Source organism: Daphnia pulicaria, chromosome 11 (assembly GCF_021234035.1).
Source record: "Daphnia pulicaria isolate SC F1-1A chromosome 11, SC_F0-13Bv2, whole genome shotgun sequence".
NCBI lineage: Eukaryota > Metazoa > Arthropoda > Branchiopoda > Diplostraca > Daphniidae > Daphnia > Daphnia pulicaria.
Window position 1 is genome coordinate 2,756,915 of NC_060923.1, and position 17,551 is coordinate 2,774,465.

The 17,551-nt window shown below is 45.9% G+C and overlaps 2 protein-coding genes across 3 annotated transcripts; one reads left to right on the forward strand and one right to left on the reverse strand.

Moving 5' to 3' along the window:
- The first annotated feature begins 771 nt into the window (after positions 1-771).
- Positions 772-13,389, forward strand: LOC124315100. Of its 2 annotated transcripts, XM_046780489.1 has the most exons (15): positions 772-1,191; positions 5,797-6,313; positions 6,412-6,612; positions 6,681-6,817; positions 6,892-7,054; positions 7,278-7,480; positions 7,731-7,837; positions 7,940-8,882; positions 8,949-9,030; positions 9,537-9,749; positions 10,349-10,451; positions 10,522-11,948; positions 12,012-12,333; positions 12,400-12,564; positions 12,650-13,389. In XM_046780489.1, exons 2-15 carry the CDS (start codon positions 6,020-6,022, stop codon positions 12,670-12,672), a joined length of 4,383 nt encoding a protein of 1,460 aa, XP_046636445.1. In that variant the 5' UTR covers positions 772-1,191; positions 5,797-6,019; the 3' UTR covers positions 12,673-13,389. The 2 variants fall into 2 exon arrangements, with proteins under 2 accessions (XP_046636445.1, XP_046636447.1); XM_046780491.1 differs by lacking the exon at positions 9,537-9,749.
- LOC124315423 (methylthioribose-1-phosphate isomerase-like) lies at positions 13,245-14,664 on the reverse strand. Its single transcript, XM_046781094.1, has 2 exons — positions 14,428-14,664; positions 13,245-14,361 (listed from the first exon to the last, which is right to left on the reverse strand). Exons 1-2 carry the CDS (start codon positions 14,560-14,562, stop codon positions 13,438-13,440), a joined length of 1,059 nt encoding a protein of 352 aa, XP_046637050.1. The 5' UTR covers positions 14,563-14,664; the 3' UTR covers positions 13,245-13,437.
- Positions 14,665-17,551: the final 2,887 nt, after the last annotated feature.

Consider the following 17,551-nt stretch of genomic DNA (forward strand, 5'->3'; position numbering starts at 1 on the left):
AGTTGCTCGATGGTGAAAGATGATACAAAAAACAAAACAAAAAACATTGTAAAGTAGAAAAGATTAATTCAAGAGTTTAAACTCAAATGCCATTTTGTTAAATCGGCAGTGTATTTACTATCTTTGGATAGGGTGTATACAGAGATAACATCATGGGCATTAACATAACATGTTCTCTGACAAAGAGAAGAAAATGGCTGGACCCTTGGCTGTAGGCCTAGTCAAATTATATGATGGCTGACATAGCCACATAGCTATAGCCTATAACAGTATAACCTATATGTTTGTTTTTTAAACCAACAAAAGAATGACGGTTGAAAGATAAGGGCCCGTTTTTCCATCTGTCTTTTTTTCTCATTATCCTGCCGGAGCCCACAGATGTTATTGCGTTATTGCTAATGCCTAATGTATTTGGTTGATCATTCACGTTAAATCCGGTTGTCTCGTAGAACATCGGCAATCGGCATCGACAATCGGCAACCGGCAATTTGATGATTTTGAAATGTCTCGTTTTCCTACTACTAGATGGCGAATAAATCAAGTTGCAATTCTCACCGCTAGATGGCGAAGCCCCACATAAACGTCAGAATGTCAGATTTTGTTTGCCTGAGATTCTCGTTTCGAAAATACCTCGAGGCCAAAATGTCTCGATGTTCAAAGAGTTTTTTACGGGTAGGAGGAGGAGGAGGGAGGTGGTACGTGAAAAGAGGGTGGGTGGCAGCTCAACAAGGTTTCCCCTATCTCGTTGCCTCGTTGGTGAGGGGGGGTTTTGGTGTGTCGCTGGCGTCGTCACTACGAGTCGGGACGTTGATTGGAGTGGACGGTGCGCGCGTCTCGAGAGTCGGCGTCCAAAGAAAAGAAGAAGAATCAACACACGACGACGACCAACTCGAAAAACGAATCAATCAAAAACCATAAGAGAAAAGCTACTCGATTTCGTTTGTTTTCTCTCAACTGGCCCAGTGCTTTTCAATTGTGTCAGTTTGTTGTGTGTCTGTGTCGAGTTTTCCGTGTGTCTCTCTAATCAATTGAATAAGAAAAAGTGATTTGAAATCGTGAAGAAATCATGTGGAATGTTCCAGTGCCTGCCTAGCCCACACACACACACACTCTGACGTACACACCTTGTTGATTACACACACCAAATAGCCTCACAGACCATTGACCGCGCTGCAGCTAATAATCACCAAGGTAACGAAACTTTTCTTTTCTCTTTTCTCTTCTGTGTGTAACTGCAATCAGTTGACTAAAGCCACGCCGAATTTCAGCAGTTATTGATGATGATGTGTATTTATATTGACTGGTAGCACAGTAGAGCGAATGAGAGTGTGAAGGAGGAATGTTCTGATAATTGTACATTGCCCGTGGTGGGATTGTAGTTCGTTAGTGAACTGCTGTACTAAACACAACGAGAGAGAGAAAAGAAAAGGTTTTTTGAAAGGGAACACACAAAGGCCCTAGAGGCAAGGTCGTCCCCTTGGGCGAGTAACTCGATTCGATTAATCGATTGCTTATCTTTTCGAGTCTCGTTTGGTCGATATAATAACATTCCACCTCCATGTGTCTTATCTGTCGCTCTAATCAGCTTTTTTTCGTTTTCATAAATCTCGTTACACATTCACAGCCCAAATGATGAAATATGATGGATGGTCTATTTTCCTTTTTTTCTTTCCTTGTTGTTTTATTTTAAATACCGGACATCCTGTCTTGTGTGTGTGTCATCCTTTTCCACTCTAATTCTTCTTCTTCCTTTTCTGATTATTATTTTTGGCGTTGATTACAATTTTTGTTGTTTTCATGCGACACCTGGCGCCCGAAAAAATACTCCGCCCATTTGATATCCCCCCTCTCTTGTTGGAAAGTTATCCGATCCGGAACTAATTCGTTTTTGTCGACTTCCGGTGACTGGCCAACATTTTTCGTTGGTCGCCTGAATGGGACAAACACGAGGAGTAGGAAAGGGAAAATTGTTTGTTCCATCGTTCCGCTTTGACGATTTTTACTTCATTTTCTCCCTTTTTTTTTCAAATTTCAATCCGCGTCTGGGAGATGTGTATGTGATTCGAAGTAAACATTCCGGCCGGATTTGTGGAATTTGTTGTTTGATTGGAGGAATGTAACTGGTGAGGCCCAGTTATATTTTTGCCTGGCCAGAAAAGTTGGTCGGTCGATGATGCGATTGTTGTTGTTGTTGTTGTTGTTGGCTGGATGAATCCGCTGGTTGGTAGAGAGATAGACGTGGCTGACGAACGGTGATTTGAACGAACGCGGGCCCGTCTGCTCCGTTGTTCCCGGGAGCGTTTTCTTCTTCTTCTAGCCAGTCAGCCGTGGGTTGGGAAGGATGGAACGTGTTGTTTGCGTGCGTGTCTAGTAGGAAAAAGGGTCGATGTCCTCCACTAACCTGCACTTCTTTTCTTTCTTTCTTTCTTCTCCTAGCATCTTCTCGTCCAACAACACAAACGGCACAGGTGTGTGAGTGTGTGAACCAAAGGCACCTGCGCTCCTCCTCCCGCATCACCCAAATGCGCATTGCTGTTGTTGACTTGTTGTTGCGCCGCAATTATTTACCCCCCGACCGTTTGTCTCATCTTATTTTTTCACCAGCCAAAAAGGGCCGTGGGGCGAGAGTCAATCAAACAATTTCATCACTTTGCCCAATTGCTTCTGCAACTAACACGGACACTGACTGTTGACGCAAGTCCCGTACTACCACCAAAGTCAGTGGCCAGGAGAGAGAGGGGGGGATCAAGTTGTTGTTGCAGCTAATCATTTGCCAGCGGTTGGTGGCCACCACCGCGGCCGTGTGGTTTTCGGTTCTTGTGGTTTCCAACGATCAAATAATAATAATAAAAAAAATGGGTTTGGGGGAGAGAGAGAGAAAACATTCAACTAGAATTCCAAGGGTTTATTTCTGTGTGTGTGTTAAGGTGAACGATCTCTCCGGCTGGATTGGTTAACTGTTTTATAGAATTCCGGTGCGGCGGCGGCGGCGGCGGCCCCATAGACGATATTTGATATCGTCGTTAGTAAATTACCGGAGCAGGACAACACGAACGAACCAACGGAGATATAAATCATATTTTTTTCTTCTTCTATTCGGGGTTAGTTAAAAGACGACAGAGAAAAAGTGGAGCAACGAAAAAATCAAACACACACACACACAAAGTGTTTTGTGTGTGTTTGGAGTTGTTTCCCCCCGCAGCTCGTCGGCCGCATTCCTGACGAGAAGAAAGAAAGAAAAAAAGATAATGGCGAGAAAGATATTTTTTTGGTGGTGGTGGTGGTGCGGGGGTTATTATCTGCTTTGCCGTGCGCGATGACGTTACATGTGCCATTAAGTCGCTTATAATTGACTGTGCGCTGCGCAAAGGAGAGGAGATTGGGGGCCCCCGCCATATTGTGGGAAAACATTGGCAGGAGTGGAAATTAAAAAAACATTGTTTCCAAGGCAACGAAGAACGATGGAGAAGACGACGGTCGTTAAGATCGCATCATCACACCTCACAGTCTCAGCCAACAACTTTTTTCGTCGAGTGGGGGAGAAGAGTCCCGTTTTTCTCGTCTAATTTTAGCCATCCCTCACCCTTCACCGGTGTCAGTCAGTGACGTCAGTCAAAACTTTCAAGTTATATTTTTCTTGCAAGTAAATAAATAAGAGATGGAAATGGAAGGGGAAGATTTTCTTCCGGAAATGTTCATCCGGTTTTGTACATGTCAAATGTAGGGGGAGGCGTCGAAAGAAAGAGAAAAAGTTGTGTGTGTGTGTGTGATGGTTTGGTGTGTTTATAATATCGGGCGCTTCTGTAATGGAATTAGCCATTCAAAATGGCCGTCTTGTAACTGGGCGAGAGGGTGTAGTAGTAGTAGATGTTGTGATATATATATTTTTAGAAAGGTTTCCCTCTCCTGACTGACTGCCTGCCTGCCTGCCACCCCTCTGCTGCTACTCCTGCTCCTGTTCCTTGTGCTTTGAAGAGGAGCAGACGACGACCTCTTTTGGAACCGGTCGGATTATTATAATAACACACACGGCAGCAGCAGCAGCAGCAGCCCCCACCGAATGGAATGCGCCGGCCAGTAGCAGCCGGGGCCTGAAAAAAAGTCGAACTGGAAAAACTCCTCTTGAGTTACAGACAAGAGCCCACAAGGAGGAGGAACCTCTTCTGGTTTCTGTCAGGATTTTCGTTCCTTTTCTTGTCTTGACGGTCGGACAAGGAGATCGATGATTGTCTTTCTTCTTTTTATTCCTTTGTGTGTCAGTTTTTACACAAACAGACGGACACACACACACGCGCGTCGTGGATTGTTCAAGGGGCTAATCTTATTGGGGCGACTCTTTTTGGCTCTTGTCGCATTTGACCGTTTTGTGGGTTCCCCCTTTTTTTCTTTTTCCAACGGAAGAAATCACAACTATCCGCATTCCGCCGGCTCTTTCAATCAAACCAAACCGAAAAAGAAATAAAAATTTCTATTTATTTTCTGGTACGGGGAAAATAGAAAAAATATCAGAGAAGCGCCTCTGGCGGCGTGACACGGGCTGCGGTGGGAAAAAGGTGAGGCACGACGACCTTCACAGATATCCTCCGATCGTCTTTTGTTTTTCTTCTTCTTGTGATTCATTTTTCCCGATTTTTCAAGTCGGCGGTGCCAAATGTGCGCGCACGCCTCGTCGTCGTCGGGTGTCGTCATTTTCGATCCCGAAAAAGGTTTCGTCGATGTGTCACGGGCCGCATGACATTGGCATTTTTCTCTCTTCTCTCCTTTGTGGGCACCACCCGTTTCTTCTTTATTTCTCCAGCAGCTGGCAAGTGAAGGGGTTTGTTGGCCATCTAGCGGGCAAATTTGTTTTTCATTTCCAAAAAAAAAGAGTTGAAGAAGAAGAAGAAGAAAATGCCGACGACACGACACGACGCTGCCGTGATATTTGAGATGAAATTGGCCGGTGGACGGTGGCGCCAGGTGGCTGAAACCCAATGGCTGCGCTAAACTCTCTTTCTTCTTTCTTCTTATGGCACAGGTAAAACTCGAGAAAGAAGAAAGAAAGAAAGAAGAAAAGGTGATGACGACTAGGAGAGAGGAATGTTCCACAACATGGCCGGTGTACTGGAAGAAGGGCCTTTCTTTTCTCAATGGAACTCGATCCGGCCTTTTTGTATCTTCATTTTCGCCAGAATCTTGTCGTTGTTGTTGTTGTTGTTGGATGCAACGGGGGGTAGTTGTTGTTGGTGCTGGCCACAGTTTCGAATGTCGCAGAGTAACCCGACACTATTTTTCTTCCTCTTTAAAACTCTGCGGGGAAAATTGAATATTGATGAGATGATGGACCAATTATTACCGACGAAAAATGAAAGTCCAACATTTTTAGAAAATCGAGCGGACAATGAACTGGGCCGGCTGAAGAATGTTTCGTTGCGGAACGGATGAATAGCCAAAAATAAATCGCTTCTTCTTCTTCTTCTTTTCTTTTGTTGTTGAAGTGAGAAACAAAATTCCCTTTCGACGATTTGTCGGTTTTCGTGAGAAATTTCGGTGGTGCGGGACTCATCTGCACACTCTTCTTTGTGCCGCAGCAATGGCGTCCAAAGCAGAGAAAGAACAGTTTTGTGTTTTTCTGGGTTATTTGACGGGGGGGCCATTGTTGATCATCAAAATTGGGAAGGAATGAAGTCAGGAATGACGAACGGGATGCTAAGCTGCAGGCGATACATTTCTCCGTTCATTCTTCGTCGTGTCACATCTGTTTTCTCATTCACTCTAATATTCATCTTTTTCTTTATGTCTTGTGCGTTTTCTCAGGTGGAACAGGTTTGCCCGTCGATGAGTTTCCAACGGCGGCCGATGCCCAGATAACCAAACAACCCAGCCCCCCTCTCTTCTGCCAGCAACAACTCAATTCTTCCAAACTGTTGTTTGTTTGTTGTTCCTGTCCATGCGTGATTGACGTCGACCCGTGGGACCCTTTTTTTCCTCTACCTGCGTCTTTTTTTTTTAAAAAGAAATAAATCAAGAAATTCCCGAGATGCCTGGAACGCTGGACGAGGTCAACTGTTGCGTGTCTCCCACGCCGACGGGTTCCTCCGGCCTGTCGTCGCCTCCTCCGCCCGCCTCGTCCCTATCGCCCCAGCACCTCCAGTCTCACCAGGACTCGCTCAACAATTCGCAATCGTCGCGCGAGTTCAAGGATTACAACGGCATCCGCAGCTGGGGATCGCGCAACAACAATTCGCGATCCAGCAGCGCCTTGGACAGGCACAGCGAATCCAGCGAGAGTCTCGACAATCACTCGACCTGCAGCGCCAATGGCGGCCGACAGGTACATTTCCACTCCGTCAAATCTAATTTGATTAAATAGGTGGAAGAAGAATGTTCATATTTTTTCTTTTTAATTCCGGCCGGAATTATAAAAAAAAGATGCAGGATTTCATTGGTTCGTCCGAGTACATTCCCACCCGTTCGACCAAAGCCGCGCCCAAAGTGGCCTACAACCCCATGCAGTTTGTCAAGACGGGGCCGACCAAATTGGCCAAAACGGCCCAGGAGCAGCTCAAGAAAGCGGAAGAAGTCAAAAAGGTCCGCGAGACGAAAAAGGACGACGCCGAGGATTGGCAATCGGTAAATTCTTTTTTTTTTTTTCAAATTCATCTTAATAGTTTATTAATTTATATTTCCGGATTTGATAGAATTTGGAAGGATGGAAGTCGAGTCGACGGAAGCGACAGGAGCACGTGATTGAGCGAGTCACCGAAGTCAAGCGGATGGAACAAGAGGAAGCATTAAAAGCCTCTGAAGCTGCCACCAAACGGCTCATCAATATCCGGTAGAATCCAAATTCAATTGCAAATTTGTAATTCTTTGAAATGAAATTAAAACTTCAATTTTCAATTTAAAAAGGGAGAAACGTGGGAAATTGTCGGCGTTGTATTCGGTGGAGGACAACGACGAGATCGAATTCCTTTCGAATTCAGACGAATGTGGAACGACGGCGGCGCTGGCATCCGGCGATCCGGTTGACTCTTCGCCCGACTCGTCCGTCTTCAACGGAGACACCAGTCAGGTATTTTATTTTGTTCCCCCCCATTCACCTTTAATTTATTCACGAAATTTTCTTTTTGATTCAATTTATTGCGCAACAACCGCCGTCACCACACTGAAATGTGATTGTTGTCTGTCTGTCTGCCTGTGTGTGTGTGTGGCTTTGCGGTTTTCCGGTGAGAGATTCTCATTTGATTTTTCTTCTTCTCCTCAACTCGGTTGCGATCCATTTCCCATGAGCGCAGAATTCGGCAACCGAACAGGCGGCGTCGATCACGACCACGACGACGCCCATTGACCTGGGATCACATCAGGGCGATGAGTACACGTACGAGAAATCTATCGAAGATTACGTCAAATTCTCCACTTCGGCTCTGTCGAAACAACAACAGGAAACGAGGAGCAGCAGCACCAGCACCAGTCGAACGACATGGACGAAATCGTCCAGGTGAGTTTCTTTTCCCAGTCAGAAAAATAGGAGGAGAGAGACCAGGCCGGGCCATAAAGGGCAGGTTGTAAAAACCGCAGCAGAGAGTCGAGTTTTCTTCTCTTTTTCTCCACTTTACGACTGCCATTCGGGTTGTTGTTATCTGCTTGTGGCCGTCGTCTTATCAAATCAAAAGCACTCACTCATCCTCCTCCTACCTCTTGCCTTTTCTTAACTTTAATCGTGTTTGTTCCTTTTTGGCTTATGGCAGGATGGAGCAGGAGGAGCAGAGGGTGGAGGTCGTCGTGAAACGACAGGAGGCCACCAAGGTGGACCAACAGCCCCCCCAGGCGTCCGACAGGAATAATAAACCCACCGGTAAATATTTGGCTGGCCCAGCCAACCAACCAACCAACGCCCATTTTATTTTATGCTAATCAACCGGGCAGCAAATATTGACCTTTTTCGGGCCGGTTGCAGATAACGCCACCGCCGATTTGGTCATGGTGAAGCGACGCTCCGTTTTCGAACGGGACCATTTCACCACCACCACGGCGCCGGACGTGGATAAGGCCAGCATCACGGCCGCCAATCGTCGATCGGGTGAATTCTCGTCCACCTTCAAGAACCGATTGTCCACTTTCGAGTCGACGGAAGCGGCTGCTGCTGCCGCCGCTGTCAAAACAGACGCCGTTGTGGCGCCACCGCCGAGTCGAGTGACGCCGGATCGAGATCCGCATTTCAAGAACAAATTGGCCAATTTCCATAAAGTGGAAGAAACCGCCGCCGCCGCTCCAGCCAGTCATGCCCTTCCGCCTCCACCCGCTGAGGCCGATGAGACCCACACCAACAAACCCAATTTCAAAGCCAAATTGGCCGCATTCCGCCAGGTGGAAGAAAAAGCCAAATCAGCCCCGCCGCCACCAACGACGACGACGACGGCTGTCAAAATGAACAACAAACCGGCCGTTGCGGCTAATAAACCCGTGATTCCGGCGGTGGCAATCAAACCTCCGTCTATACTCCGCACTGCCCAGGTGCCTCAACAACAGCAACAACAACAGAAAGCCAAGAGCGTCGAACCCATCCAGCCGGAACCGATTTACGCCAATTCTTCGGTTGCCATGGCCGGATCTTCCTCCACTTCTACTTCCGGACATCAACGAGTGGTGGTGACGGTGGATGCCCAACCGTCTTACCCTTCGTCAGGTCCGCCTGCGGGTGCCGGTGATGCGGAATCTTATTCCGACTGCACGGAAGACGAAGGCATCCGCTCCTTGTCGCCCCACGGCACTCCGTCACCCACGTCGCCCACACCCAATGGAATGGAACCACCTGAGCCTTTGCCTCCGCCTCTTCCGTCTCATCCGCCCATCGGCTATTCTCCCTACAGCTTCCATAATCAGCAGCAGCAGCAACAACGGTATCTAATCCATAGATACATTTCATAATTCCGTTTTGTTTTAAAATGTTGTATCTGAATTTCTAGTGAACCGGAACCTGTTGCCGGAATTGCCGACTCTCCATCGCCCAGTTCGCCTCAATTGGCTTGGCCTCCAGGCAATGCGGAGGTACAGTTTGAAATCTCCTGAAAGACGGGGGTTATATAGCATGGCAGTCGGTAGAGCCGCTAGTCTTTTGTTTTTCATTTAATTTTCTCATTTAGTTTTGGCCAAATTTTTTTGTTTTTTCCTCTCCCACATCCTTTTTTTTTTTCACACATCAAAAACCCTCTCTGGTCTTCACTTTTTTTGGGGTGACTCTTCCGGGGCTCTTGGAGCGGAAATTCCTTATTCCCTTGTTATTTTTTTCCAGCACCTCCTCCTCCATTTTCCTTCCCTATCCTTCAAATTTTTAGTCAAGATATTTTTTGTTTGTTTATTTTATTTGAGTTTTTCATTTAATTTTTTTTTTCCATTTCTTTTTTTGTTTTTATTTGATTTTTCCTGTTCATTTCCCTTTCCCCCCCTCTCACCTGGTATCCGGCCTTTCCTTTCTCCTTTTCCTTCCCTCCCACCCTACCCGTTTGTGTTGTTGTTGTTGTTGTTTGGGGGTCGGGTTGTTGTTGTGGGTGAAGGCTGTTGTATGGGACGATTGGGTGGTAGACTTGGGGGCGGCGGTTCAGAACGCGGCTCCTCCTTCCGAGAAACCCCCTCCTCCCCCCATCTCGAATCCTCCGACTGAGACTCCGATTGTTGTCCATCAATCGACTTCGACTACTTCCACTACTCCTTCCACTACTTGCCATTCTGCTACTACTTGTGCGAAACTCACTTCCGGCCATCCACAGGTAATCCAGTCATCACATTTTTAGACTTTTCTCTTTTCTTCTTTTCTTTCTCTTCGAAAAAACAAATCGGGGAGGGAACCAAAACCGACCACACATGGACAAAAAAATTCATGTTTTTAAAATTTTTCTTATTCAGGGGTGTGTCTTTCCCACCCTTTTATTATTTTTATTTTTTTTTGTAGATTTGTGAATATTTTTCCTGGTCTCTGTTGTGTGTTTCCAACTTTCTATTATTATTTTATCGATTTTATAATTGATTTCCCCCTTTCATTTTTGCCTGTTAGTTTTATTAGAATTTCACGGTCGATTTCGCTTTGGCCATTTTTTTGTTGTTGTTTCTTTTTGGGGGTTTTGCGGCTTTTTATTTCTCTGATAGTTTTTAGTTTTTCCCACCACACACAATTTTTTCTTTGAAATGTTTGGTTGCCTTTTTATTCTCGCGGTTCGTTGCACTTTTTGTGTTTGGTAGAATTCGATGCTGGACAATGTCCTTTTTATTTAGTACGCCATTCATTCGTAATAGTAAACTAAAAGTCGTTTTCTAATTCGATTGTCTTTCGCAAAACAATGGACAAACACACACCGACACATTTGTGTAGCTCCGCCGCAATGAAAAGACGATGGAACCCGCCGGATTGCGACAGGAATTGCGCAAAAGGCGATCGGATTTCCTCGGATTCGACGTCAACGCCATGGAGGACGGTAAATTTTCAATTCAATTCAGAAAATCAAAAGAATTCATTTGATTCATTTCCATTTGATTGAATTTTAGATGCCAAGGAACTGGCGGATGCGATCCCTCCACCGCCTGATTTGAAGACGCTCCTGCGCAACTCTTCGACAGATTACAGAGCGTCCGAGTTTGGCCTGGCCGAGTGGCAACCACCGTCGCCTCCGCACGAGGAGGAGCTGGCCCGCAAGGAGCGCGAGATCATCGAAACGCTGGAGAAGGAAGAAAACGAGCGGACCGTTCGCTCTGCATCCGCCGGATTGCACAACAGGAGCCAAGACGAGCACGGAATCGAGTACGAAATGACGGCCGAGATTGACCAATTGGCTCGCGAGTGGCAGACAGGCTCCAGCATCCGCAGAGCGTCCACCAAATTCCAGCCGCAACAGCAGGAGCCGTTGCCTTTCATCCGCCCGGAAGGAGAAGTGAAACAGCAACTCCACGTCGAAGTCAACCACCGACAACCACATTTGCCAGCACCGCAACAACAGCAACAACACCAACAGCAGTCGATATTGGTGTCGCCTTCGTTATCTTCGTCGTCGTCATCCGCCGGCGCCGTCAAGCAAGTCTCTCCCCAGCCAATCCATCCGCAACAGTCGCAACTGTCGCCCCCCAAACCGTCACGACTCAGTGCGGCTCCTAAGCCGAAACTGCACGACGGTGAGGCCTGGATGGCCAAGCGTAAAGTGGCGTCCGAGGGCGGCGTTGCCGGAGCAACAGCGGCCGGAGGAGGAGGAGCTGCTGCCGGACGTAAGGATATGAAGGACGTTTCGCGTCATTGGCTCATCCAGGAGGCGGAACAGAGGCGCATTGACGCCATGCAGGAGCGACAACGCAACTATTCGCCATTGTCCTCCTCCTCTTCCCTGCAATTAACTCCGCCCGTACGTCCGATGGCCCATCCGGCCGCCACGCAGAGCCCACCAGCTCCTTCCGCCATCCAGCCGTCGTCCATCAACAACAATTTGATGGCGGGGACGGCCGACGGAAGTCACTGGATGTCGCGTTCGTCGTCTTCGACTTCGATGGATAAAATGTCGGAATTGCGGCTACTGGGCCCCAACAGCAAAGGCGGGATGGATCACTCGTTCCGCTCGACGTCCAGTCTCGGCTCCTCGCCCACTCCTCGTCCGCTCTACGCCAACCAGGAGGAGATTTTGGAGTACGCGGATTTCACGGGGGCTCCGCACACGGCGCCGCCCGTCTGGCAGGTCCGCTCCCTTGTGTCTTCCGGTTCGATGGATCAGCTGCAGAGCATCCACCACCATCACCACCACCACCTCGGCAGCATCCAGTCGCCGCCGTCCAGGCCGGCCAAGAGCCAGTCGCAAACGCTTCCGTCGGCCTCTTCCTCTTCCGCCATGCAGCAATTCAGCGGCAACGCCGCCCAGACCCAACCGTCGTGGAGGTCCACCCATCCGCCCGGTGAGACGGACAAGGAACCCATCGCCCCACTTCCGCATTCGGTACGTCATTTTGGGTCAAATTTGTTGTTTGTCGATTGATTTTTAATTCATTTGAAAAATCAGGTGATTACGACACTGACGCAGCGGATGACGCAGAGGAGCAACAACAACAACAACAATGCCAATTACGGGGACTACATGAACGTGCAGGAAGCAACAGTTGCTCAACAACAACAACAGTCGTCTGTTGGGTCGACGACACGAGCTGGACCTCAAGTGCCGGCCCAGAGACCGGCCAATTATCGTCACCCGTCGGTGGTGGGACCCAGTCACTCTGCTCCCGTCCAGTCGTCGTCGGCCGGCGTCCACCAGTCGCAAAACAACAACGACCGCATGTTGAGTGTCAGCGGCAAGAAAAAGTGCTCCCTCTGTCAGGAAGAATTAGGTCAATTTTTTATAATTTCATTTGATGATTGGAATTTTCTCTAAATTTTGATTTGATTAAAAACAGGTCGAGGGGCGGCCATGATAATTGAGAGTCTGCGATTGTTTTACCACATCAACTGTTTCCGTTGTTGCGTTTGCGGCATCGCCTTGGGCAACGGCACGGCCGGCACGGACGTTCGGGTACGCAACAACAACCTCCACTGTCACGACTGCTACTCCAACGATGACGGTGAGTACCCACAAAAAAATGAATAACTTGAGGCTATCAACAAACCGTTAACTCTTTCGACTTTTGGTCACACACACAAAAACAGGTCTCAAGTTCAGCAAAGTCTGAGATCATCACGCCCCGATCGCCTTTTTTGTTTTCTATTTGATTATTAATTTAAAAACCAAGAGGAGGAGGACCCGTTTTTGACAGTTATCATTTAAATAAATAATATCCCCCCCTCTCTTCTCCAAATGCTTTATTAGAGCCTCCCTGAAATCAATCAACCAATCCATCACGAAATCATTTTCAATTCATGTTTTTTTTTGTTTCTTTCGAGAAATTGACATCACGCCCCTTTTTATCGCGACCTGTGATTTTTCTATCGGATAATTAATTCGTCGTCATGCCTTTCCCCTTTTCCCCCCCTTCCCCAGTTGATTATTATATACATAAATTTCAATTTTCATTTATTTACTACCCCTCTACCCCCTTGTCTCTCAATCGTGTTCCTGACTTGTGTGCGTCTCTCGTCCCATCACATGTAATTAACTCAACAAAAAGCTTTAGGTCATCAAAACAAAAGGCGAAACCGACAAATTCAAATAACAACAACAGTAAAAGAAGCAAAACAACATTATGTCATAACCAAGTATTTTCTGGTAGCTCTTTTCTCTTCCACTTTTTACTGTTTTACCCCCCACTTTTTGATTTAGTGTGTGTACAGCCCCTCATGTGTGTGTGTGTGTGTGTGCGCGTCGAATCCTTGTAATCCTCATCATTTCAGCTTTTTATCCCTCCCTTATCCCAACCCTGAAAGACAAAGTATACAAATTTATCCAACTACATCTCCCATCCGCATTATTTATTCATTTGGGTGAAACGAATAAGAGTTTAGACGGGAACAAGTTGGTCGGATTTGAAAACGCCTTTTTCCGTGACTATGCCGCCGGTGATGAGTTCGGCTGGAGTGACGTCGAATCCTGGATTCCAGCAATTGATGCCGGCAGCGGCCGTGCGGATGGAACCCGTGTGGGTCATTTCGGAGTGAGGACGTTCCTCGATGGGAATCGACTGGCCACTTGGAATTTGGAAATCTATCGAAGAGAACGGAGCGGCGACGTAAAACAAAATGTTGTGACTTTTGGCAAGGACCGCCAGTTGGTAGGTGCCGATTTTATTGGCCGTGTCGCCGTTGGCAGCCACTCGGTCGGCTCCGACAATGACGGCGTCGATCTTGAACTCTTTCATGGCTGCAGCCGCCATGTCATCACAGATGAGAGTGGCAGGGATTTTTTCGTAGACCAGTTCAAATGCTGTCAGTCTGGAACCCTGGTTGTAGGGCCTGGTCTCGGTGCAGTAGACTTGGTCCACCAAGTTGGCCTTGTGCAGGCTGCGAATGACTCCCAGGGCAGTGCCGTACCCTGCTGTGGCCAGCGATCCTGTGTTGCAGTGAGTCAACACTCTAAGCTTGTCCTTGTTCCCACATTTCTTGGCTATGTCTCTTGCTCCGTGCTCCCCTATAGCCAGGTTGTCTGCAATGTCATTGGCCAGCATGGCTTCCAAATGTTTGACAATGACATCTTTGGCTTCTGCTGCATCCACTGAAGCTTTGTCTACAAGATCGTTGGACAGCTTGACACAAGCCTCTGCCGCCAGCTGCATGTTGACAGCTGTGGGCCTGGACGTCACCAGATAGTCTAGTTTTTCTTTAACCAACAAGTGGAGGTCTTTCTTCGTCTCTGGTGTAGCCAACTTTCTCAATTCTACTGCCAGACTCAAGGAACCCACAATAGCAATGGCTGGGGCTCCACGAACCTAGTCACAAACAAGTATTAAAGACAAACAGTTCAAAAAACTGAATGTACATAGAAAAATAGTCACCTTCATTTCACGAATTGCACTCCAAGCATCTTGCACATTGTTTATGGAAATGTAAGTGCAGGATTCAGGAAGCAACAACTGGTCGAGAATTTCCAAACTTCCGTCATTGTATTTGATCGCCTGAAGAGTTGCCATACTATTTCGAACTTAATTAATATACCTCACGCTATTCACCAGTCACCAACGAGACACGGCCGTATGGGAAGTGGGAACGTGATTAGCAGACGAATCCAAAAAGTTGTTTACTTTTGAAAGTTGCCAAATTTCCAAAACTTAGGAAATCTGGCAACTTCCAATATACTTTGCAATATGGCGGCCATTATTATTGGAAGCTGAACCGAGTGGCCGGAAACCAGAAATCTAAGGAAACGTTTAAGAATGGCAAATAATGGTAAACGAGTTTTATTTCCATTTAATTATTCATTAACTGATATAGTCTGTATTCTCTTTTTTAGTGTTGCCAATTTCCAATAAGGCAACATCAAAGACATCTTGCTGTGAACAGAAAAGAACTAATGGTGGAAGAATGTGATTTGGTAATTTGATTTCAGAACTTTCAAGTAATAACTGGTCCCTCTTCTGTCACATTGCCCTGTTTCCACTTGCTATATTATAAGCCTGTGGTTAGTCTTCTAATCATTTTCCCAATGTAATAACCAGGTTGAGTGGGCTCTAGTCCAACAGTCTAGTCGTTAATATGGTTTTCATCTTATGCATCTTTCTCAACTTCAGAGCACACCAGAGACTTGGGTATCAGCAGTTTGTGAAAGTAAAGCGGCTGTTGTTAAGAAAAATAAACTTAAGTTACATGATTCTCATGTTGTTCCACTTGCTTACAGGTTCCCAAATTGTGAGTTGCAAGTCTGTAACCCAACACGCGGTCGCTGGGCACTCGCTATTAAGAGAAACTACGCAACCTTCCCCGTCAGTTGCAGACCCCCAAGATCTTCTGGCCGTTCCTTGAATCTCACGATGAATAGCAAGTCCCCGATTATTATTAGATCATAAAGAAACCCATGGACTTTGGTGGAGACCGGATTGCAGAGAGACCTCATCAATGGCTTTTAGAGTTTATTACCGACATTATCGCATCTGACTTTATTAGTACTTGGTACAATCTTCTGGTGTGGGAAAATTAAGGTAGCAAGCAGCCCATTGGACATAATGCATGTTGATATAAGACTGTTGAGACCAATTTTAGAAATGAAAATACAAACAAAAACAGAAATATAGAATTGCGTTATATTGTCCCACCTCCACCCACAATTCCTCCAATTTTTACATACATACATACACTTAAGTTAACCCGTTGGCTGCCACGCCATACAACCCGTAGGTTGCTCTCTACCATCTACGTGCCACGTCTGAAGGATCCATGACCAAGTGGGACTTGTATGACAAGTCCGTGCTGACAAGGAGGGGACTAAGGTGCATTGCCTTATAACAGGCTTGCCTTGCGGCAAATTTTGGGCTTGGCGACTCTCCGACCCAGCGGCTTGTAAACCACGAGACCGAACAGCGCGGCCCGTGCAGGGGAGAACAAAGGCGTGGCAGCCAACGGGTTAACACAAACAAACAAACATTACCAAAAAACAAATGATGATTCGCGCTGACAATTAGAGATACCGGCGACGTTTTGGTGTCCATCTTCTCGACGTCTCCTCTGCATTACCTGAATAAAGAATTCTTATTAAGTGACATGCCAATAAAAGTTACATAATACATATAGGTACATTGATCTGGTTTTTCAGCTCAAAGATTTAAAGTTGCAATTTTTAAAACTTAAAAACAAGCTTGCAATATTAAGAACTATACACAGAACAAAGCTCACTTGCTAGTCTAAAAAAAATTCCGGACGTATACCGGAAGTAACCACAGTGCCTCAACCATTGAGCTGTCGTCAAATTAAACCACATATTCGTGATCTCCATGAAATTTGGGGTCGATTACATGTGATTTAAACGAAATAAAAAATTTGGCCAAAATCGAGAATTTTCCTGAACTATAGTTCAGGAAAATTTTTGAAACCGGAAGTACGAAAACGTAAAAAATATAACATGAACTTTACCACAAATTTGACGAAGATCACGAATATGTGGTTCTTTTGTGCCTCGAATGAATATTTACTGAACTACTGACTGAAATGAGAAAACCGGAAGTAGAAAAAAAAACACACATTTTAAAAAATCTAACAAGTGAGCTTTGTTGGTGGAATAGTTATCGTCAGTTATCACTAAATATTTCAACAAAATAACAGTCGATAAATGTTTAAAGAGATGTGCAAAGTAACTGAAACTGACTGTTCTGACAGCTGCAAATTTTCAAAAAGCCATCTAGCGTTAGAAAAAAGAAACATCCAAGTAAAACTTCGTTGGCGCGTAAGAAGGGCCTGTTTTGGAAACTATTACACAGACAGAGTCTAACGCAACTAAAGACTATTGGTAAATAACCTACGAAAATAAGTCAATTGTTGGGTACCTGGGCATAATCCCGTGGTGAATGATGACGGGTGTGTCACAGCGGGCGGAAGCGAACACTGGAGTGATCCAACTCGTCAATGATGTAAGAAAGTACGAAGCAGTGAAGCTAGATGAGCGGACGTTGGGAAGAAAAGGATGGAGAAGAACGTTAGTGGAAGTCCCTCCCGAGGTCACTCCTACATTTAATCGTTATTTAACGAAGGCCAGAACAAGCTATAGATATCTTGCGTCATCTGTAAAAAAAAATGTATTACATTAATGAAAATGCAACAATTAATAAAGCATATCAATCTTTACCTTTTCTACGAGCACACTGTTCATGATGAAAAACCGTAAAAATGGAATTCACAGTGATGTACCAACAGCATTACTCCTCTGGTTGAAATCAATTTCCTGATGCTAACGAAAGTGTCATGAAGTATTGCAGTAATATGGTGAAAGGTGATATTGATGCATGATGCTTACTTTCATCATTGGGGCTGACAAATTCAGCAAGGCTGACTTTTTTCTCGCAGATCTGTTAGATGTACACACACATTGCAGGTATTCACTTCAAACTCTTCATGTCACTGAAGCTGAAACTCTAAGTAGCAATGGAATAAGGAAAATGATTTACATTACTTACAAATTTACACAAATTTACC